The sequence below is a fragment of the Meles meles genome, chromosome 2, assembly GCF_922984935.1.
Source record: "Meles meles chromosome 2, mMelMel3.1 paternal haplotype, whole genome shotgun sequence".
NCBI lineage: Eukaryota > Metazoa > Chordata > Mammalia > Carnivora > Mustelidae > Meles > Meles meles.
In genome coordinates, this window is record NC_060067.1 from 36,664,177 (window position 1) to 36,688,091 (window position 23,915).

Consider the following 23,915-nt stretch of genomic DNA (forward strand, 5'->3'; position numbering starts at 1 on the left):
ATTTACAATGTTTACCACATTAATTTCATGCAGAAATACGTCTATATTCATGTGTAGTTCATTAGTACAGTTTAAACTTACGATCGAATTGCTAAAAAAAAAAACAAAACATGCTTTGTAACTGCTAAAACTAAGGCTGAAATTCATTCTGTCTAGCTTCCAGTAAATTCCAAGCATTTCAGTGAAAACTTACTGGAGTTTCGGTAGCACCTTGCAGTTATAGGAGATCCCTGAACTAAGTTATACCCTGAGTCCATATTCCTTAACATATCTTAAAAATACATATATTCCAAAAGGAAATAATGTACATCCAAATCACAATCATGATTCTCTTTGAGATTTCTGAGGGCTAAAATAAACAAAGAAAATGAGTTGGAGAAAGCCAGGAGGCATGGGCTACACCTTCTTTGTGAAAGCCTTACAGGGTTCAGTGAAGCCCCTGTCACTATCCCCTTCACCTTCTTTGCCCCTTTCACGGGAGGGCCACATCTGATTCTTTTCCTGGGGAAAACCAGCTTCTCACCATCTCAGAACCAGAACGGAAAAAAACAAAGACAAAAATAAAAAAAAACCAGCTTCTCACCATCTCAGAACCCAAACGCTTAGGGGTATGTCTGCATTAACCGCCTCTAGAAAAGTTACTTTGTTTCTGGAAGGAAATACCACCTTTGTGTTCATATAAATGGGATGTGTCTGTTTAGTATATACCATACAATGCTGCTACTCTAGTCTCTCTCTCTCTCTCACACACACACACACACACTTTACCGAGGTATAACTGATTTATAAAACATTGTGCACATTTATGTTTGCCCTAGCTTATTTTCTGATGACCAGTTCTCGCTCCTGAATTCTTTTGTTAGCGGAAGTACATCCTTCCTGCGTTCTACTGGAAATGGAAAGCTATGGTTCTTCACAGACACGGTTTGGACGGCGACACACCCTATGTTGAAGAATAACTTCTAAAACTTTACTTAGTGTGACATCTAGTGCCCAGAACAAGGAAGTTATAATAAGGAGTCATTGTTGCCTTTTGACTGTAAGTGAGTCATTCTCAGAGATATTGATTAGGTTTTACCAATAACGGGAAAAAAAATACAAATAACACTCCAGTGTATAATTCACGGATTCTTCATACATCATCACGAACCCTAAGCAGCCTCAAAGAAATGAAACTCCTCCAAATTCCATGGCTTGAAAGGTAGAATATCCTCTACGCCTTGGCTTATTGCAGCAGAAACAGGTGAATCATGCAAAGAAGAGAACGTTGTACACTGCTGTGAAACTATATGACTTTAAAGCACATGTTAAATGACTGGCCGGTGTTTAATTTCTTACCTATACTCTACTGGGAAACATCTAAATCTAGGAGTCAGGAGGCTTGTGGAGGAATTTGGGTTCCATCACTTATTATGTGTGATCTGCATGAGTTACTTAACCTGAGTCTCTACCGTTGTTTCTTCTCTAAAGAGAGGATTGTAACATTTATCTCCCAGGGTTCTACAAGGTCACTAAAGAGAAGTACGGGAAACCCTGATCCTGGCCAACATTTATTGAGCACTTGCTATATCCCAGGCACTGGACTAAATATTTTTAGTCTAGTAAATTATCTCATTTTGTCTTCCCATTATGAGGTAAGGGATATTATTTTTGTGAAAACAGAAATCTGCTAACAGGAACTCATTTGCCCAAGTTTCCAAAGCCAATAAGGGGCAGAGGCAGTATTTGAACCAAGTCTTAACTCTAGAACTTACACACTTAGTCACTATGTTATATTTAGAAAGTTTTATATGCCATTTACAATTGATTCAATGTCATTTCAATCCCATTTCTGTAACTTCTTAGAAATCAGATCCTTGATCAGGAGCGTTCTTACTTTTAAAACACTGGCTTAGGCTAAAATTACTTGACTTACCTTGCCTTGACCAGACAGCAAAGTGAAGGTCACCTCTGGAATGGAACCTTCCTCTGATCCTGCCCTTTTAGCCGGGTCTTGGGTTGGCATGATGTGATGTTTTTAGGACCACTCCCATGTTGTGCAGTGCTATTATCTTATACATCCTGTTTAAATTTTTTGTTCTCAAAAAGCACTGTCTTGGGGCGCCTGGGTGGCTCAGTGGATTAAGCCGCTGCCTTCGGCTCAGGTCATGATCTCAGGGTCCTGGGATCGAGCCCCGCATCAGGCTCTCTGCTCCACAGGGAGCCTGCTTCCTCCTCTCTCTCTGCCTGCCTCTCTGCCTGCTTGTGATCTCTCTCTCCGTCAAATAAATAAATAAAATCTTAAAAAAAAAAAAAAGCACTGTCTTATCATCAAGCCATTATCTTGTGAGTCCCACCAAGATCAAAACCCACCAAGTGAGTTCCACCAAGATCCAAACAAATTAAAACATCATTTGCTGGTGGTGCGAGGGTCTCTCTGGCCAAGTGGTAACTTAGGGAAGCAACAGCAGTTCTCCGCATCAACCCAGGATGACTGGCTAGCGCTGGGAGTACTTTCTACTGGTTCCCGACAGTAAGGCTCCTGTAAGTAGGGCACCAGCTAGCTCATGCAGAGAGCTCCCTCTCTGTGTTAATTTTTATTTATTTTTTAGTTTTGGTTTTATCTATTTTGTTTTTTAAATTTAAATTCAATTAATTAACATATATTATTGGTTTCAGAGGCAGAGGTCCGTGATTCATCAGTCTTATATAATACCCAGTACTCATTACATCATGTGCCCTCCTCCAAGTCCATCATCCAGTGACCCCCCTCCCCTGGAGCAAACCTATTTGTTTCCTATGATTAAGAGTCTTCTATGGTTTGCCTCCCTCTCTGATTTTGTCTGGTTTTATTTTTTCTTCTGTTCCCCTATGATCCTGTTTTGTTTCTTAAATTCCACATGAGTGAGATCATATAATTGTCTTCCTCTGATTGACTTATTTCATTTAGCATAATACTCTCTAGTTCCATCTACGTCGTTGCAAATACTTTAACTTTTAACATAGCGCTTCCTTCTTATCCACTTTATTTTTCTTTTAAAAATAAATACACAAAAAGGAAACTAAAAAATCTTATACCCTCACTTTCCTGATACAGCTGGCTGATTTTTATTTTTATTTATTTAATTTTATTTTTTAAAAGATTTTATGCATTTATTTAGAGACACAGAGAGACAGAGCCAGCGAGAATACAAGGGGGGCGGTGGGCAGAGGGAGAGGGAAAGAGAATCCCAAAGTGCAGGCTAAGCATGGAGACTGAGGCGGGGCTCGATCCCATGACCCTGAGATCATGACCTGAGCCGAAATCAAGAGTCCGACGCTTAAAGGACTGGGCCACAGGTACCCCTCCGGTTGATTTTTTAAAATAAAAATATTTATAATATTACCAAATTCAAAGAGTTTAGGAACATGGCCAACAGAAGGTGGATGAGTCTCTTTCTCCTTAGACTGCTTCCACTGACTTACTAACATAATAGGCAATAGAGTCTATGAACTTATAAGGGCCTATGGAATTTTTTTTTAATTAAAAAAAATTTTTTTTTAGTAGGCTCCACACCCAGTGTGGAGTCCAAGACAGGGCTTGAACTCACAACCCTGACATCAAGACCTGAACTGAGATTAAGAGTCAGACATTCAACCGACTGAACCACCCAGGTGACCCCTATGGAAATACCTAAGATCTGAAAAAAAAAATTTCATCTAAGGATGCAAGGAAAAATTGCAAATTGGAACAAGAAATTAATCAATAGTTACATATATTAAAAATGTGATATTAGGTCAACTGGTCAACTGTAGTTCAAATGAATTAAACTCTTACACAGTTGTATGTGAACTACATATTTAATGAGGCACATGTCCACATTTCATTACATCGTTAGGTGTGATAATAGAGGGATTTTAAAGGGAAAATTGCTTGGTGCTCTTAAAAGACTCTAAGTGACTCTGTCTTCCTCCTCATTGCCCCCCGTCCCCCATCTCCCTCTAAAGATAACAGCTCTTATTTGTTTCTTATTTTATTTTTAAGATTTTATTTATTTATTTGACAGAGACAGACACAGTGAGAGCGGGAACACAAGCAGGGGGAGTGGGAGAGAGAGAAGGAGGCTTCCCGCTGAGCAGGGAGTCCGATGCAGGGCTGGAACCCAGGACCCTGGGATCATGACCTGAGCCGAAGGCAGCCGCTTAACGACTGAGCCACCCAGGTGCCCCCATCTTATTAGTTTCTTGTGATTCCTTTCATAAATTTTTTTTTAAAAGCACATATGTACGTATAAGCGTTCTGGACCTGGCCTCTTCCTCTTCGCAACATATAGTGGAGGTCTCAGCACAGGAGTTGGTGAGGGCTGTGTGTGCCCCCTTGCACATTAACGACTTTAAAGAGTTGTCGTGATCCACCTTCTAGCCCTCCTCATCATTTTCCTATTTACTATTTGTGTTGTCTATTGTCTGTCTCCTTCCACGCGGCGGAAGCCCTGCTAGGGCAAGGGTCTTTGTGTCATTGGCTCACTGCCCCATCTCCAATGCCTAGGATAGTGTCTGGCACAATAATTATTTGCTGAGTGAATTTGACATTGAACATCTTTATATACATCAATGACTTCGTGCAAAGGATCAACAGAACTCCTGGGCTAGAAGCTACGTGCATTTCAAATTTCATAGTCAGTGCTAACTGCTCTTCTGAAAGTTGCATCAAGTTACACTCTGGGTGAGTTCTGGGGCATACAATAGTTTGGAAATACTTGCTGCATCTCAGACTTCTATCAAGGAACTGAAGATAGTATAAAAAGTTGTGAGGGGGTGCCTGGGTGGCTCCGTGGATTAAGCCTCTGCCTTCAGCTCAGGTCATGATCTCAGGGTCCTGGGATCAAGCTCCACATCCAGCTCTCTGCTCAGAGGGAAGCCTCCTTCCCACCCCACCACCCCACCCCGCCTGCCTCTCTGCCTATTTCTGATCTCTATCAAATAAATAAAAAAATTTTTAAAAATTGTAGGGAATAGTTGTTGAGAAAAAGACACAGATGATGTTGCTTCACTCAACTAAAGCAAACACCAGTGCGGCAAAAAGAGGAGCCATTCAACCTTCCTTCTGGAAAAATCTTCCCTCTCCATAATGAGGGTTGGTGTCCACTCTGAAATCAGATACTCACTTCTTTTTGGGTTCAAAACTGGCAAGTGTCTCTGAACGGATAGTTTATGCCTGGTCGTCCAACAGAGATTCACGAACCCCTGGGTCTTATTCACAGATGGTAAATGATTGTGAACAAATTCCATGCACAGACCCATAATCCTATAATCTTTTATACTGAAGATCCTTGAGAACTTTCCCATCATCGGTGATGCCACCTTCAAAACGAATCAATGTGATATTGACGGTGATTTACCCATTTAAGAGTTCTCACTGTAGTAGGATTTTGACAAGTTTGCCAGTCTCGGGAATAAATGCTATCATTATTTCTGACAGGGCTGGTAGAAGGGTTTCATTAAAATGTGCAGAAGGGGAAAACTGTGTGACTTGGGAGAGGGCGGGAAAGGGGAACAATGGTAATTTTGAAAAGTAAATATACATATCGGATACACCTCTTCCCCAATCAGGTAGTCCTGTATAGGGTGGTTAGACATATAAAACTGTCAAAACTAGAATTAAAAAACAAAACAAAACAAACATCTGAACCTTTAGGGCTTTTGTAACATCTAGAAATAAACTGCTCTGTGCTGCTATAGAATCTCTATGTAGGTATATCCGCCTATGTTTCAGCTTTGTCGACTTTCATCTTGTCGGCTGATCTCTCATTTAGCTTAGCAACAGAGCCTCAGATTAAGTCAGGTCTCTAAGATGCTGGTGGGAAATCACATCTACATCTGGTTCTCACAGCATCACTTTGAAATGATCATCAAAATAATTATTTTTGGGGGGCACCTGGATGGCTCAGCAGGTTAAAGCCTCTGCCTTCAGCTCAGGTCATGATCCCAGGGTCCTGGGATCGAGCCCCGCATCAGGCTCTCTGCTTAGCTGGGAGCCTGCTTCCTTCCTTCTCTCTCTCTCTGCCTACTTGTGATCTCTGTCTGTTAAATAAATAAATCTTTAAAAAAATAATAATTATTAGGGTGCCTGGGTGGCTCAGTGGGTTAAAGCCTCTACCTTCAGCTCAGGTCATGATCTCAGGGTCCTGAGATCGAGCCCCACATCGGGCTCTCTGCTCCGTGGGGAGCCTGCTTCCTTCTCCTCTCTCTGCCTGCTTCTCTGCCTAGTTGTGATTTCTCTCTGTCAAATAAATAAAATATTAAAAAAAAGAATTGCCTTAGCTTTAAAAATATAATAATAATAATTATTATTTTTTTGTACTTCCCTTTCCCAGTCTGGTTTCTGCCTGGATCTTAAATAATAACCATATTAATGTTCATTTTAGGAACGTGCCCAAAGGCAGGGGCGGCAGGTGATCAAATTTTCTTGGAAGGTGAGGACAGTGTAGCTGTGGGCGAAGCTAATGCAAGAGTTAGAGTCTCTCCAAAAAGAGCTGTTGGCTGAGAACTCTGATTTCACATAAGCAGTGGGGAAGTCACTTTTTCTCCTTTGCCCTTAATCTCGGGGTCAAAATAGGGAGGCAAAAAGACAAAAATATAAAAATACAGGGTAGCAAAAAGTATCAGTTTTTTGTCTTTTCCCATTTAGCACAGGGGTTATAAAAATCTTTCTCCTTCTATATACAGCCACAGACTAGGAATCAACATGTTACGGAAATTGGGTTACGGAAATTGGAAAGAAATCTTCTAAGGTCTCAACTTCCCCTACCCACACTTTTCCAAATAAGGAATCTGAGTCTGAGAGAGGTTAAGGGCTTGGTGTTGCTAGTTAGTGACCACCCTTGTGATCCCACATTAGGAGCAGTGAAGACCAGAGCTCACGTCTGTAGGACTCATGCTCCAGTGGTCTTTCCAAGAGAGAACCACCTTCCAAACGTTTCAAGTCTCCAAGTGCTCTCCTGCTAACTCCGCACAGCTCAAACTACTGTGACTGCAGTTTTTCAACACGTGTAAGAAGGACTGGCTTCTATTTCCAGTGCTCAATTGACAGCCCTGTGTTCTGTTACTGACTCGATGTTTTGCGCTCCTGTCTGTGGCTGGAATTACCCTGGGGGCAGTAACATGAGGTTTCTGAGCGGGAATCAATTGCAATGGAATACTCAGTTATTTTCTTTCTTTACTTTCCACAGGCAATTTATAAACCTTCAAGAGCTCACCTACTGCTATGAGCGTTCTGTTTTCCAATATGTTTCTTTGCCCTGTGATAAGAACCTGTTGGTGCTACAAAGTCTTGGGCGGGTGTCCTGGCTGTACATAACCGAACCTGTGCTGGCTTACTTCTCTCCATCCCTAGGTAGCTGCTTGGTATGGATGTCAACCCAGGATGGCTCCCGTAACTTTGTAAACCCTATTTCACCCCTCTGTTTCAGGCTGTGAGCCTGGCTGTGGCACCTCTCCATTTGTGGGATGCTAGTGATTGATCCCTGTTATCACTCCCATCTACCACCAAGCTTTCCAGCTTGGAACCCGCCCTCCTCCCCCCGCCCCTTTATGCTGCAAGCTTTAGTTCTCTCTCATGTCCACACAGAGATCCTTACCCAGTTTTAAAGTATGTATCGCTATTACTTTAGCTACTATTGCTATGGAAAGTCACACATGTCTTGACCAGAAATCTCCAAAAATAACGCCTCGGGAGCAACTTCGGGATGGCAATCGGGTTATTGCTTTTGCATTCATTGGGGTTCTAATGACCAGCGATGAGGGACAAGCTTCAGCTCTACTTTTCTACCGATAGCTCCAATTTGTCTGATAGGATTCTTAGAACAGGCGTTGACATTTCAAAATTTCTTTGAGCTCTCTCGTGTGCCCTTTGGACACTGTGGAGGCAGATAAGGAAAAAAAATGCCAAGATTTAAATGCTTCTAAAAAGTCCAGCTCGTTGCTAGAGCCATAAAAAAGAATTAAGTTTCTGGATTTGGTGGGGTAAGTGAGGAGGACTTCAAACAGAAGAGGGAAGCGTGGCAGGTGGTCTTGAGAGAGCGCCCCCTAGTGCACACAGCCGGGGTAATCCCCTCCCCTCTGAGTGTGAGCAGGATCGTGAAATTCATAGAATTTCACTCCCAAGATTAGGGGACATTATATGGCAAAGGTGAAGCGATCTTTGAGTTATAATTAAAGTCCTTAGCCCATTGAATTTGAGTTTGTTAAAGGAGATCATCCTGGGGGTGGGGCTGATTTATCAGGTGAAACTAAAAAGGATGAGACCCTTCCAGAAGGGAGAGAGCTGAAGCATGGAGAGATGATCTTGTCGGCTTGGGAGCAGGTAGCCTAGTGGAGGGGCGGGCGACCCCTGGCCAATAACCAGCAAGACAATGGGGGTGCCAACCCTACAACCTCAAGGAATCGGATTTTGCCAACAATCGGAATAACCTCGGGAGATGACCTTGGATATCACATCAGAACGCGGCCGGCTGACACCCTGATTTCAGCCTGGTAGGTCACTCAGCAGGGAACCTAACTTCATTCTGATATTTTACAGGGCAATGTGCAAATGTCACATAATCTCTGAAAGCGTCTCTCTGCACCCACCAGAGCAGGGAAGGAGGCGCCAGGGACTGGCACAGTGATCCCGCCGGTCCACGACCGTTCTCTCTCTAGGGTTTTCAAGATCAATTACTGCACAAAGCCAGGGGAGAACCACCAGACGTTTTCAGGGGTGGCCACGTGAACAAGATCCAGCATTTCTCATCTTCGCGGTACCTTAGACACAGGGAAACTTCTAGAGTAACAGCAAACTCAAGCACAGGCCACAGATTAACACACTGACTTCAAATCAAATTAAAAGATGTGTGCCCCCCAGGATAAGGTGGGACCCGCTGAGGAATCACATCCTGCTTCTTAAGCGGTAAAGCTAGCATCAGCTACTGGTTGCACTTGAACCAGGTAACAAAACCCAGAGGCCTTGGAATGCAGTCCACCCGACCACGGCCGCCCCAGGCGCTCTCTGTGCAAGGGTCAGATTACAAGAGGACACCTAAGAAGATAACAGGTGGTAAATTCAACAGGCAAGCTGTCTGTCGGTGGACGGAAAACTATGTAAGGATCCAGCTAAGCTCAAAGTCCATTGGTTAGGTGTAGCTGCTGGCTGATGAGAAACTGTCACGAACACGAGAGCTGATGGCAGGTCCAGGGAGGGGCACCTGTACCCAAAGCATCCCACCTGTGACTCGCAGGGCAAGGGATTTCAGAGCTTACCAGGGAAGGAACTTATGTTTAGATCTTTTATGGGAAAGTAAATCCTTTGTCCATAATGGCAGCTTTCGAAGCACCAAATTCATTATAAGCCGGGATGTTTCTGGACACCATTATTGCTTCTGGAAGCATCCAGAATACTTCATGTTTTATGACATAAACCACAAGGAGAGCTGCATAATTTGGTAGCCATGTTATATACTGTTCTATGACTTATTAAATGTCAAAAACTTGTGGACTCCACAGTTTTGGCATCAGAAAGTGCGGCACTCCTATGCGCAGTCAGTGGCAAGATCCACGGGAGAGCCCCTAAGAGCTGAAAGGTTTTCCTTGGGAAGCAAGAGGCCTCCAGGCCCCCGTCTTCACTCTCTTGAAGAGACTCTGTCCTGTTCAGAACACAACACAGGCCCCTCTCCTGTAACTTGGCTGGTTTTTCTATCTGCACAGGTAGTATCTGCAGCATTACTGGCCCCTTCAATCAGCAGCAGAAAAAAATCTGCTCTGCAGGGTCTCCCCAAAGGCCAACATTTATTTGACCGCCATCTTCTTCTTGCCAGAGCTCCCTGACGTTCCAGACACAAAATAGAGGAATGCAGTCGACCTGTTCTTACAGGCTCTCTATCCGATGAGATATCTGGCCCTTAGACTGTGACCATGGTCTACTGGAGTGGGACAAAGGACCTTCAGCCTTCCTATCCCTCCTGCTTTTAGGAGGTTAACAGCCATGGACTACACCTTGAGAACACCTGACTTCGATGATCTGAGAGCTGGGTTACCCGCGGCTTCCCCTGTCCTGCTCCTCGCTCTCCACTGTCAAGATGAAATGCCTTTGCTAACTCAGCTTAGACACGTTGATGTTAGACCTTCAGTTTTCACAAAGAAAGCCCATGAGAAATGGTCACATGAAGAATTTTTTGACAAGCCCATACCGATGAGGACATGGTCCACTGTAACTTCTCCTTGTATATACAGAGCTAATACAAGAAATGTCTTCAAAAATGTAACACCAGAAAAGAAATTTATCCAGATAAACTGTTTTGGTTTATCATTCCATGAAAACTTGATAATCTACTGGCAGCCGAGACACTCAGAGTCAAGGTCAATGCTCAGTTACTCTACCAGCCTAGGGATATATATTCTACATCCTTCATATCTGCATATTTTATTGAAATACCTCAAATCCTTCCAGGAAGTAGGTTCGTTGTATATTTTAAAACATTCAGGTGGGAGGACAAGTACAAAACTTTGAGAATATAAGACCCCAAATCATATATCTTAAGATGCAATATAATACAGGGCTTAAATCTGTACCACTCGGTTCAAATCTCAACCCAGCTACTTCTGACTTTGGACAAGGTATTAGCCTGTGATTCACCTTCTTTATCTCTAAATGGAGAAAATAAAAATACTTCTTTCTAGGGTTGTTTTGAGGAATAAATGTATTAATATACATGAAGCAGTTAGAACAGAGAGTAAAAATGATTTGCTCTTATTATCTTGCGGGCTGATGGTAACCTCTACCAGTACGTGGTATGATCGAAATGTCAAATGGTCTTATCAGGTTTCTAAACTTTATCCATTCAAATGCAACATATAATTCTTACCTACTGTAGCAGATGCTGATGAGAGTAGAGATTTGCCCCAGGAGCCCCAGCCTGCCCATCCCCCTCCTCGTGTAGGTGAATCCACAGCCTGTAGAAAAACAGATTAGCAGAGAGCTAGCAATTCAGTATATTCAGGAATGGGAAAAACAAACAAACAAAGAAACACAAAACCTTTGGTTTGAAACAAAAAAGAGATTTAAGAAAAAAAAATCACCAGTAACCAGATCTCCCTGGCTTAAAGTTCATAAGGGTCATAAAAGAATGCATAAAAGAATATTACCCACATTTCAATGTGTACTTCAGAACAAAACTGATCAGTAGCCGTGTTGGCTTGAAGTGAGAGGGAGGGAGTTTGATGTTAAGAAACACCCAAATATCCCCTTGTCTGGAAGACAGGGACAAGGGCTGTAGGGGGAAACCATTTAACTTATTAGGGCACAAAGTGATTGGGAAAAGTTCAAAGCTCTGGCAACTTTAATGTAGCTAAACAAATGTTCTCTTCCAGGTAGAGGTAATTTTCCAACCTCTAGGGTGATAGGAGGGAGCTCTGATGGATGACAGGTGAGGTGTCTAGAAAAGCACCGATAAGCCTGGGGATGGGTAGCAGTCAATAGGTAGCCTTTCCAGGTAGACATCTTTCTTTCTTTCTCTCTTTCTTTCTTTCTTTCTTCTTTTAAAGACTTATTTATTTTGAGGGAGGAGGAGAGAGAGATGGGAGGGGGTAAGGGGGTAAGAAGCAGAAGGATAGAGAGTATCAAACAGCCTGCATGCTGAGTGTGGAGTCCAACACTGGGCTCGATCTCACAACCCTGAGATCACAACCTGAGCCAAAATCAAGAGTTGGATGCTCAACCGAGCCACCGAGGTGCCCCGAGATAGATGCCTTTCAAGGTGTCTTTTACTGTCCCGGGGCTCTGTGGGTTCAAATTCTTCTGCCTAAGTATTTGGATTGAGATTGAGAGACTGGTTTAGTTTGCATTGGTTGCCTGAATAGAAAATGAAAACTCAGGCAATGTAGGGTGACTATATTCCATCCGTCTTGCTGACTAAGGATTAAGAGAAATCAGTGTGAGCAGAATGAAGGAGATATGTTCCGAGAAGCTGTTGAATTCCTGACAGCTTCTCAGCCCCTGGTTTCTGTCCCTCCTCAAGGCCCTAGTACATCTTCAAGTTCCATGAGATTCCTGCATCGTCAGTGAGTCTGTCTGTCTATTTCTTTTTTTTTAATGTTTTGTTCACTGACGTGTATCCCAGAGCCTAGAAGAATACATGGCATATAATAAGTGCTTAATACATTTATTGTTGAGTGACTGACTGAAATTCATCCATTTTCTTAAGTATGTCATAGTTTCTGTTATGTGCACCTGAAGAGCCCTGACTTGGATAGTGGAACTACAGCTTTCCCTTATTATCTAGGAACACATTCTAGAAAATGAGGCAAGAACACATTAGGAGTAGTACTTTAGGTGCTGGAGAATCACAGCTCTTTCCTCCAAAAAAAAAAAAAAAAAAAAAAGGGAAGAAAGAAGTTCAGTGAAATATTCCTACAGACATTGCAGCATCTCTAACTTTTGACCCAAGGCTGGTCCATCAGTCAGCCCCTTTCCCTTCTCCCTCCTGCCTTCTACCTTTGGAGATCAGGGTGGTCATGTCAAATATTTGGGCCAACAGGATACAAATGGGAAGGCTTTTGCTTTCATGATAAACTACACACTTATGGCTGGTGCCAACTCTTCCCACCATCCTTTCTTTCTGCCCTGACTGTGAATATGATGCTTGTAACAGCATCTGCCGAAGGAGCCATCTTTGCGGACATGAAGGAAAGGCCGGGGAACCACAGAGTCCCTGGTCCTGGGATTGCTGAGCTACTAAACCAAGGTGAGTTGTTGACTGTCTTCATTCCTCCTGTTAAGTGAGGAAAAAAATAAGTTGCTATTTGATCAGCTACTCTATGTTGAATTTTAGTTATTTGTACCCAAAGGCATTCTTAACTGATTCACCTAGTAAACAGCAAACATCATCCATCGTGTAGACTACTGGTCAAGAGAAAAGGGAATGGAATTAAATTGCTTGGGTTGGACTCCAGACTCTGCCATTTTGGGCAAGTTATTCAAGTCTTTTGACACATCATTTACTCATTACAAAATGAGATACAGTAGTGTAAGAACCGTAAGTATAAGAACCAATAACCTCACAGGGTTATTATGAATATTTAAAGAAAAGCTTCATATAAAACTTTGAGCATAGTGTCTGGCACATAATAAATACTCCTTCATAATAATAACAAGAACAATAATAATAATAAAATAATAATAATAACCTATTACATTTTTAACACTAAGAAGCAAAAAGCTTTGAAAGTTGGCTGACATTTATTTCTGTCTGGGAACAATGAGGAGCTTGTTAACATGAATGGAAATACTCAGGATTCATGACTGTCTGCTTTCATTTTTGGTGTCTACATTGATTTACTTCACATCTGCAATGGAAGCCAGTGGCAATTTTATACCACCAGGAAGACAGATGTAAGTCGGTGATTAATATCACTCTTTCACAGGACAAATCACTTCCTATGTGATTAGGGAGAGTTAATACACTTAGGGGTGACAGCTTCCGACTCAAATTTATAATACTTAATACGCTCTGACAGCTGGTAATTGACTAGCAAATGAAAATAAATGTTAAATGAGTCTAGAACTTTTTGCAGTATAAATGACTGCTTCAATTGCTTAATTAATAAAGCTCCTTTGACACTGAGCTGTGACCTTGTGATCAGCTTTGAAAATATTCGTTATCTAAGGCAAGTACTCAAATGACTAAACGTGCACATTTGATATAAAAACCATATAAACTAACGCTTCAACATGAATTCTCATCTTGAGTATTACCTCTGTTTTAAATGGCTTTAAATGTTATACAATTAGGAGTCGATAAAGTAGGTAGCGTGGATCTACTCAGATCTTTCATTATCAAATATGGTCATTCTAAAGCTTTTTCCTCATCCTCATCCCATGTGACCCCCACGTCCTTTAACAGACAGCTTCCCATATGAATTTGCAGAGAAAACCGAGGCCACCAGATGGGAACTCTCTTAACTTCCTGCCTCTTCTCATAAACTCTCAGAAGAATGACCTCATTTCACAGGAGCCAATCAGACTTGGCTTGATCACAAGGGATAGCCAAAACTCAACAGAAGATCATGTAAACATCAGCAACTGTTGTGTGGTCCTAAGAATATGAAGAATGCAGGATTCCATCAAGTTCAAAGTCCTTTAAATAGAAAAGATATGTACACACCTAGTGTCCCATTCAAAGGTCTTTATCATTAAATGGAAAATACACTGATTTATTTCAGGCAATCGGATATACATGGATCATTAGATAGTAAAAAAGGTATGAATGTTAGAATTTCATTGATCTTGAAGGCTTTTAACTTTTAGATGGAAACACAGGTACTTGTCATAAAAGATCAGAGATCAACCTGATTGTCCTATGTCCTTGAGTAGATCAAGAATCAGGTACTGTCCATAGTTCACTTCTGTGAGAACAAACCCTTTTTAAGTTTTGTCACTCATGACACAGCTGCTCTAAAAAGGGACTTAGTGTGACATTCAGGGAGATGGAAATCTCTCTGGATGCTTGCAATTCTGTCAAAATATTTGCTTGAAAATGGCCTCAGTTGTTTCCAAGCAATTTTCTTCATTGGTGGGTATGTATCGTTCCACTCTGGGAATATTTAAAATTAAATATAGAAATATAGAAAGGTTTAAGCATCAACATCATACTATTAATATATTTATATGTATTTGGCCTTTTCTGCACTACTGTTTAAGAAATTAGAGTAAAACTTAAAAAAAAACAATTTAAAGTGAATAACTGAATGATTAGACTTTTTTTTAAAAAGATTTTATTTATTTATTTGACAGAGAGAGAGAGAGAGCATGCATAAGCAGGGGGAATGGCAGGCAGAGGGAGAAGGAGAAGCAGGCCCTCCCATGGAGCAGGGAGCCTCATGTGGGGCTGAATCCCAGGACCCCAGGATCATGACCTGAGCCAAAGGGAGATGCTTAGCCAACTGAGCCACCCAGGTGCCCCGAATGATTAAACTTCTGATTTTAAGTTGAAATCTTCCTAAGTTTATGCATGGTATTATGACATCTAACAGGTCTTTAGGTCCACTCTATAATTTAATAGGCTTCTAATACTTCCTATGCACTCAGCAAGGTTTTGAGTCGATAAATGAGGTGCTCAAAAAAAGAACACAGAATATGTTACATTCATACAGACACAGTTTTAAAGTATTTGAACACACTTAAGTTGGTAAAAAGGGCCAATCATTCATCAAAAGTCCCTTGAAAGTGCCTGTTGGATTTTGCTAGACTTCCAAATAGAGTAAGATGTGTGAGATAAATATAAAGCCTAGGAAGCATTGCATTTTTGAATTTCTAACCTTAACACATTGAACACCGATTGTTTAAGCCAAACTGAAAGTCCAAGAAGTCCCTTTTATTTTTTAATTATTAAAAAAGATTTATTTACTTGAGAGAGAGAGAGAGATGGGGGAGGGGCAGAGGGAAAGGAAGAAAGGAAGAGAATCTTCAGCAGACTCCCCACTGAGTGCAAAGGCTGACGTAGGGCACAATCCCAGGACTCTGTGATCACAACCTGAGTTGAAATCAAAAGTCGGATGCTCAACCAACTGAGCCACCTAGGCGCCCCATGAGTAGTCCTTTTTATGCACAAATACATACTGGCCTACACCAAAAACCCATCTAAACCCAAAGCTAACTTAACTGCACGCCCATTCACAATCACCCCCTTCCCTTCTAGCATTGCGGAAGTGACGTCTTCCTCTTAGTTATAACGATCACCTCCCCCTGAACTCCACTGGGCCTGGATGGGTTGGTCTTCCCTCTTCTCCTGGCTTTTCAACCTTTCTCCACCTGCTACTTTCCACACTCAATCATGGACACGGTTCCTCCACCTTAAAACCAACAAATGAAAATCATCAATGACAAGAGGTTTCTTTCAAGCCTATCTGGTGTCTGCTCTCCCTCCCACTTCTTCCCTCTTACAAGACGGGCCTACTGTCTGTACCTGTCCCCCTTCATTCCTCCTCCTGCCATGGGACTCTCCCATGGCCACGATGACTGCATGAAACCATTCTCATCAGGGTCACAATGGCCTCCTTTAGTCATTCATCTCGTGACCTTAACCACATCTCCAGTCTTAAACTACTCTCTTCTCATGGCTTCCATGCCCTATCTTCAGACTTTGACTTTCTTGGCCCATTTTTTATTTTGATGATTTCAGTTTACTTTAGAAGGTTCCTAAATGCGTGTGGTGACATTATGGGGGGTGCTTAATTAAGCAGCAATCCAAGTGCTTCCAGCATTCCGAAACAATATGCGTAGTTCGGGGTGGTCAGCTGGCATCCTAATCAGGAAAGCCATCCTCCAGAGGCACTTAGCACGAGCATTTCTATGATCTGTCACTTTATTAACACCTGATGCTTTGCTCATTAGTCTACTGAATTGTAGAAGTGGATTTTAACTGGTGGACATGGTGAACTATTAACCAGCATTCTGAATACGTGAAAGGGGGTCTACATGGTAAAATTAAAGGTATTCAAGAGTTACAGGTGGCTACATTTATTTTAGAGTCTCTTTCTACCTTCTTATGAACAGGGCATAAGAAAGATTTTTGCCCTGTGTAAGATGGAGTTCTCCAACCAGCTCTGAACTCTGGGGAGTTCTAGTTTCTCTGATGCCAGCTCTAAAGGAAGAAAACCCTGCCTCTAGAATTTTAGATGTTTGTCTTGAGTGAAACTCATTCAGGGTGGTGGTCAAAGCACCGAAAAGGACAGAATGATGTGATATTCTCCAGCTTACGTGAGAAACAGTTGTCGTGAACTGTTTTTAATTTTCTGAGTAATTAATGTTCGATTTCAAAAGTCAGTGTGGTACGATGTGATTTGTGATCTGATTTCCCTTATAGAATGTGCTAAGATCATGAAGAGATGAGGTAGCCCTCTCCATCTCAACTTCTGGCTACCACAAGCTATCATAAAGAATCTAAGAGCTGGGGCACCTGGGTGGCTCAGTGGGTTAAAGCCTTTGCCTCGGCTCAGGTCATGATCCTGGGGTCTTGGGATGAAGCCCCACATCGGGCTCTCCCCTCCACGGTGGCCTGCTTCCTCCTCTCTCTCTCTCTCTCTGCCTGCCTCTCTGTCTACTTGTGATCTCTGTCTGTCAAATAAATAAGTAAAATCTTTAAAAAAAAAAAAAAGAATCTAAGAGCCAAGCTGGCTTAGGGACAGGAACCTTCCAGGGCCAAGGCTTTGACCTCTGTGCTTCTCTATTAACATGTAACACTGGAGGCAATCTCACCCACTCCCATTTCTTACTGTCCAGGTATGAATGGCCTCCAAATCTCTCTTCTGGGCTCTAGCTATAATTAACCAACTGCCTTAAAATCCCTTCGATGCCCCATGGAATGTCCAATACTGAACTTAACATCTTCTCAATCTCACCTGATGCCCCAACTAGCTCTTTCTGTAATCGTAGTGTTAGTAGTTCCCAAACACTGGTCTATAGACTGACTAGAAGGCTATCACCTAGGGGAACTTATTAAAAACACACAGTCTTAGCTCCCACTGTGATCTTTTGAATAAGAATCTCAGTGTAGAGTCTAGGAATCTGAATTTTTAACAATCTCCCTAGGTTAGCCCACTATACCACCAGATTTAGGAATTACTGCCTTATGTGGCCAAACTGCCCCAGCATCCGCCAAAGTCAAACACTGAGTGCCATCACGGAGAGTAGGCTTAAAGGGGAAAATACCCAAAAAGAACAGGAGTAAACTCGACTTGTTCATTTAAGAGGGAAAAATCTGCCATCTGTGTGTCTTGGTCTATGTTCGCTCTTCTTTGTCTCCCTGGACAGCAATCTGATGGCTCTTACACACTCCGTTTTTCCTCTTCTAGGGAGAGAACTAACCAGTGGTAGTCTATGTTTCTCTCTGTGAGTACCTTTAGTGATAACACTGGAATTCTTCACTTTCATAATCGACCTTAGGTATTGGTGTTTAACAATAGAGATGACTTTTTTCCCATGCTGGGTAACATTTTCTTGGTGTTAAGAACTTAGGGAAATTTGATTTAGATGGGATCTTGTAGGGCGTGATAGGCCAGTCTATAAGAAGGTCCCAGAAAAATCTCTGGAAATCAATGTCACTCCTTACTAACACTTGAGACAAACATCTTTAAATTGAGGCTGAAGACGTTCCTGACTCCTGAAGACTGATTTAAGTGGCCCATCTAAGGCTTCTCTAGTGTCTGCCCTATCTACTACCATAGGATATGCTCTCGTTACTCTCATACAACACTCCCTTCTCCAACTAGACCATAGGCATCCCGAAGACAGTGGAGCCACTCAGGTTCCTGGGCACAACACGTGTTGTCTTAGGGCAGGTAGAGGCCCTGGAGAGTCTAACCTCCAGTGTTCAAATGAGTCTGGGGACCATCTCTCATGGGTGTTGTAGAGTAGATCCCATAGGAAGTCTAAACCCAATAGCTTCTAGTCTGTACATCATAACCGGCAAGAAAAAGAAGGAGCACCAAAGACAGTTCACCCTTCTGAGTGCAAAAACCACTGGCCTCTTCTTCTCTGGTCCCCTCATAGTCACAGCCCTACCCTCCAGGTTATAGCCGCTGGGCTGACTCAGGCAAAGGTGAAGCTTATAAGGTGGGTTTCGAGGGGACCCAGACCCAAGGTGACTATGCAGATATAAGTCACTTAAAGAAAAAAAAGTAGGGGGGCGCCTGGGTGGCTCAGTGGATTAAGCCGCTGCCTTCGGCTCAGGTCATGATCTCAGGGTCCTGTAATCGAGCCCTGCATCGGGCTCTCTGCTCCGCAGGGAGCCTGTTTCCTCCTCTCTCTGCTGGCCTCTCTGCCTACTTGTGAGCTCTCTCTCTCAAATAAATAAATAAATAAAATCTTTAAAAAAAAAAAAAGAAAGAAAAAAAAGTAGGGCGCCTGGGTGGCTCAGTGGGTTAAAACCTCTGCTTTTGGCTCAGGTCATGATCTCAGGGTCCTGGGATCGACACCCGCATCGGGATCTCTGCTCGGCGGGGAGCCTGCTTCCCCCTCTCTCTCTGCCTGCCTCTCTGCCTACTTGTGATCTCTCTGTCAAATAAATAAATAAAATCTTAAAAAAAAAAAGTATATATCTAAGCACAAAATCTAGTGTGTCCTAGAGGACACTGGTTAAACTTTCTCAAAGGCTATTCTGCCAGCTTTCTGTTTGTGCTTTTGTTGTTGTTTTGGGGTTTTTTGGATCTTTGTTTTGTTTTGTTCTTTGTTTGTTTTAACAAAGCAGACATTTTCCCCTAGGAGCTTGTTTAAAGGGATAATGGGTTTTTTTTTTTTAGGCTCAGGTATACCTGGAATCAAGGAGGCTTTTGAGCCTGGCTGTTTTCCTATTGCCCCTGCCATTCCTCAGGGGCCGGTGTTCAAGATCCATAGTCAACTTGTAAATGAACTTTTGATTCAAGGTTTTCTTTAGAATTAACTCTCTTCTACATCAAGAGCAAAATCGTTTTCATCACTGCAAAAGGATTTTTCCTAAGTGTCCAACAAGGCAATAAACTAGAGCAACTGAACAATGCTTGGAGACAAGGCGCAACACTGACTTCCTGTATAGACTTAAAAGGATAAATTATAAATTACCAAGAGAGACAGTAGAACCCTCTTCTCTGGGTAATCCTTAAAAAGAGACTAAACTTGTACCTACTCTCAAAGGTTTAAATATGACCTGGGTGGAAGAGATGTCCTTTTCCCGCAAGGCCCTTCCACCAGCCATATCAACTTTCTGCCTTCTTAGAATAAACATACTGACGGACATTCCTCCCACAACTGGGTTTCATCTGCGCTCCTGGTGCAAGGCCACATGCATACACCCAGAGCCACGGTCCAGATGGCCACACGCAGACACCCAGAGCCACAGTCCCAACCCCATGGCCAACATTTACACTTCCATCCAGATGGTTTTGGGATTCCTCACAATGAAGAAATACTCCTTTCCAAGTCCTTGAGAACTATCAGTGTCACGCAGGGAGAGGAGGGCACTATTTGCTCACTGGCTCCAGCCCTGTAGCAGTAAGGAGGTTTATAAACAGCTTTCAAAAACAGGTCATGATCCTGGAGTCCCAAGATCGAGTCCCACACCAGGCCCTCTGCTCAGCAGGGGAGTCTGCTTCTCCCTTGGACCTTCCCCTTCTCATGCTCACTCGCTCTCATTCTCTCTGTTTCTCTCTCAAGTAAATAAATAAAATCTTAAAAGAGCAGGACTCATTCAGTTTCCTCAAAAAATGAAGGAAGATAGGTAGGAACAGACTGACTTTTCCTTGTGCTCTCTTTATTAGCAGTCTCATTTACATTATTAGAAGTCTGGAATCGGAATGTATAATCTATCCACCGGGAGCATATATATTTTGAATTAGGGGAGCTTAAGTCATCTCAGGTCACAAGGCTGTGGCCAAGATATGGTTTTATGAATGAATCAAGATATTTATTGACAGTGGCACTTAGGATAAGAATCGAGAAGCAATGCTTCCCACAACAGAAAGCGTGCAGGAAAAACAGGTTCCGGAGGCAGGTACAGACTGTATGTAGCTATAGGACTTTTAAATATATCCTGTTTCTCTGGGCAACTGACTTCTAGAGCGTCAGTATTTTCTAAAGCTTTCCCAGGGGTTGAAATGTTCAGCTGGAGCTGAGAACCTCTGGTCTAGGAGTACTTAATCCCTAAGGGGGTCCGTGGGTGGCTTTGAAGGGTCTGAACCCTTGGAACTCAAAGACGAAATTGTGCCTGTACGTTTCCCGGACCTCGTTCAAGCTCTCAGCTGGTCCTCAGACTCCCTTCCCTGACATCCCTCCACAACCACCGTTTGCTTTTGTTTAAGTATCTCCGGTGACGGGAAACACCCACCTCTCTGAGGGAGTCCATCTCCTCTGGAAACGGTTCTAAAAGTCAACCCCCTTGGGCGCCTGCATGTCTCAGTGGGTTAAAGCCTCTGCCTTCCGCTCAGGTCCCGATCTCGGGATCCTGGGATGGGCTCTCTGCTCAGTGGGGAGCCTGCTTCCCTCTCTCTCTGCCTGCCTCTCTGCCTACTTGTGATCTGTATCAAATAAATAAAATCTTTAAAAAAAAAGTCAAACCCCTTGAGGAAACTGAGGCACAACGAGCCTTATTTTGAATAAAAGAATCACAAAACACTAGTCAGAAGAATACCTAGTGCTGTTCATATGAAAATTCTTCATTTTATCGAGGGAAAAATGGAGGTACGGAGAAATTAGGTGTCTTGCCCAAATTAATAGTGTTAATGTTAGGTACGAGGGGGAAAGCCAGGCCCCCTGGTTCTGTTTGGTGTCCTCCCTTGACTGCAGGTAGTAGAGTCCCTTCAGGGAGGTAACCCGCAGTGGGACACTTCAGAGGAGCAGGGCTGGGGCCTGACTGAGGGAAAAAACCCCGATTCCCCATTTCCCACCTTCCTTTTGAAAGGCAGACTCAGAAGGGAGTGGCCCGCTTCCTTCTTCCATGCTGAATGCCTCTCCATCCCTGCCAGCCCCGTGACTGAAGATGAAGATGACAAGAAAACCCAGCTCAACGGTCACCCTGATGCTGTACAAGGTACCAGCTGGGAGACACTGGTCTATTTTATCCCCCAGAAAGACGGGCGCAGGCACAGAAAGGAAGGGGCCATGAACACGTTCTACCTCTGGTCTTCTGGAAGGTTGGGTAATGATAAGATAGTGATCTGACGGTTTAAGATTGACGGGTTTAGGATGGAATCAGGCTCATTAATAACTCGGGCTCCTTAGGTTCAACATTTCAATATCTTCCATTTGTTACCAAGTAGCTTAACATCTCCCCAGGTTGCTTCTACCTCTGAGTCGGATTGCCTTGTCTATAGACGAACGTTAATAACATCCAGCTTAGAACCTCAAAGAAGGGGCGCCTGGGTGGCTCAGTCATTAAGCGTCTGCCTTTGGCTCAGGGCATGATCCCAGGGTCCTGGTGTCGAGTCCCCCTTTGGGCTCGCTGCTCAGCGGGAAGCCTGCTTCTCTCTCTACCACTCCCCCTGCTCCCTCTCTCACTGTCAAATAAATAAGTAAAATCTTAAAAAAAAAAAAATAGAGCCTCAGAGAACTGTTGCATGGAGTGAATTACCTTATAAGGGGCCAGTGGGGCACTTGGCATACAGGGGATGTGGCCAGTCTTTGGTGGCTGTTACTAGTATCACCACAATTACCAAAATGCAAATATTATACTGCCCAGTTATTCTCCTGTTTTTTCTCACCACACGACACCCTTTTGAAGACCAGACAGGATGTCACAGTATAATCTGAACCCCCCCCCCCGATCTCCATAAGCATAGAAAATACCCCAATCTGTGCCCATGGCAGGTATTAGGAAGAACTTGGGGTGAACTGAATGGAACGGACCCCACCTACCGGATTAGTCTGTTCTTTCAGGGGTATTTCCGATCCGAGCTCTGCCTCGAGACTGACAGGGTCAGTGCATTCAACAAGCGCGTCGCCAGTCATTTCTCCATTGAGTGGGGGCTCCATGACGCTGCTGTGTTGGGGCCACTCAGGGTGCTCAGAGTCAGTGGTCTCTGCACCCTGGACAGTGGCATTTTCATGCCCATCGCCTCTGGCGTCAGCTGCTGTCGGCTCATTTGAAATCACAGCTGAATCACAGGGCGCTTCTGTGTCTTTGGGTGAAAATTCACTCTCTTCGGGCATCTTGGCAATTTCTGCTTTGTCTCCAGTGGCTGAGGTGTCACTGGCGTCGTCAGACATTTTAATACCTGTCAACGTGATTATAAACATTTTCTGCTTTAATCTGAATTGTTAAACTTGAGGCCAAAATCCCAAATAATCAAATCTGGTAGTAGAAGGATTTCTTCTACCAATAAGAAACTTTATGTACCCTTGGGGTAGGCTGAACTATGGCTCTCAAAGATATCCTCATCCTAATCCTTGGAATCTGAGAATGTTACCCTTAGGCAGCAAAAGGGATTTTGCAAACATGGTTGAATTAAGGATTCTGAGATGGGGAGATTATCCTGGGTTATGTGGGTGGGTCCTAAATGAAATTATAAGTGTCCTTAAAGAAAGACAGAAGGAGATTTGATTACAGAGAGAAGAAGGTGATGAGAGGACAGGAGCAGAGCTTGGAGTGATGAAGACAAAGGAAGGGCCATAAGCCAGGGGATATGGGGATTTATAGCCACCAGAAGCTGCAAAAGTCAGGAAAACCATTCTCCCCTCAGAGATGCCAGAAGGAACCAGACCTACCAACACCTTGACTTTAGGTTGGTGAAGCTGGTTTTGGATGGCTGACCTCCAGAACTGTAAGAGAAGAAATCTGTGTTGTTATAAGCCACTAGTTTGTTGTAATTTGTTACAGCAGCCGTAGGAAACTAATACGACCCTACAGTGCTATCTCTAAACTTTCATGGATCTCTTATGTGGTATGGGGGAATATGTCTATGGAAAATAAGAGCATTATCTGTATCTGTGAAATTACTTAACATCACTTTATTAATTATAATTGTAGCAATAATGAGAATAAGCATAGAAAAGACCCAAGAGCTTATCAAAAACAACTTGACGTTTAGCTTTGCAACACTGTCAGAGATTCACATCAAGAAAGAGACCTACGAACACATAAGTGTGCTTTGTTGGACACCAGCTGGTGAAGGCCTGGGCTTTATTTGGACAACAGTTTACACAGGGAAACACAGGAGTTGGAAGGGAAAAGAAGTGCAGTATTAAGTCAAACGAGGCAGGTCACTCTCACGAAAGTAGCTGCAAAGCTGAAAACTCTTTATGAAACTTGCAAGTTATTCTATCTGTAGGACAGCGCCATTCAACAGACATTTTTGCAATGATGACAATGTTCTACGTCTGCACTGTCCAATGTTGTAGTTAATATCCATATGTGCCCACTGAACATGGGACATGTGGCTGGTGCAACTGAGCACCTTTT

The 23,915-nt window shown here is 43.0% G+C and overlaps 1 protein-coding gene across 2 annotated transcripts in view; it reads right to left on the bottom strand.

Moving 5' to 3' along the window:
- Positions 1-23,915, bottom strand: part of FAM114A1 (family with sequence similarity 114 member A1) — a 77,381-nt gene that overhangs the window by 44,482 nt on the left and 8,984 nt on the right. The window contains exons 2-4 of one of the 2 annotated variants that reach the window (XM_045997554.1): positions 23,222-23,275; positions 22,373-22,731; positions 10,857-10,944 (exon numbers count right to left, since the gene is read on the bottom strand). In XM_045997554.1, the coding sequence (XP_045853510.1) occupies positions 10,857-10,944; positions 22,373-22,723 (439 nt within the window). In that variant the 5' untranslated portion in view covers positions 22,724-22,731; positions 23,222-23,275. The remainder of the gene's footprint in view (positions 1-10,856; positions 10,945-22,372; positions 22,732-23,221; positions 23,276-23,915) is intronic. The other variant, XM_045997555.1, reaches the window with a different exon arrangement.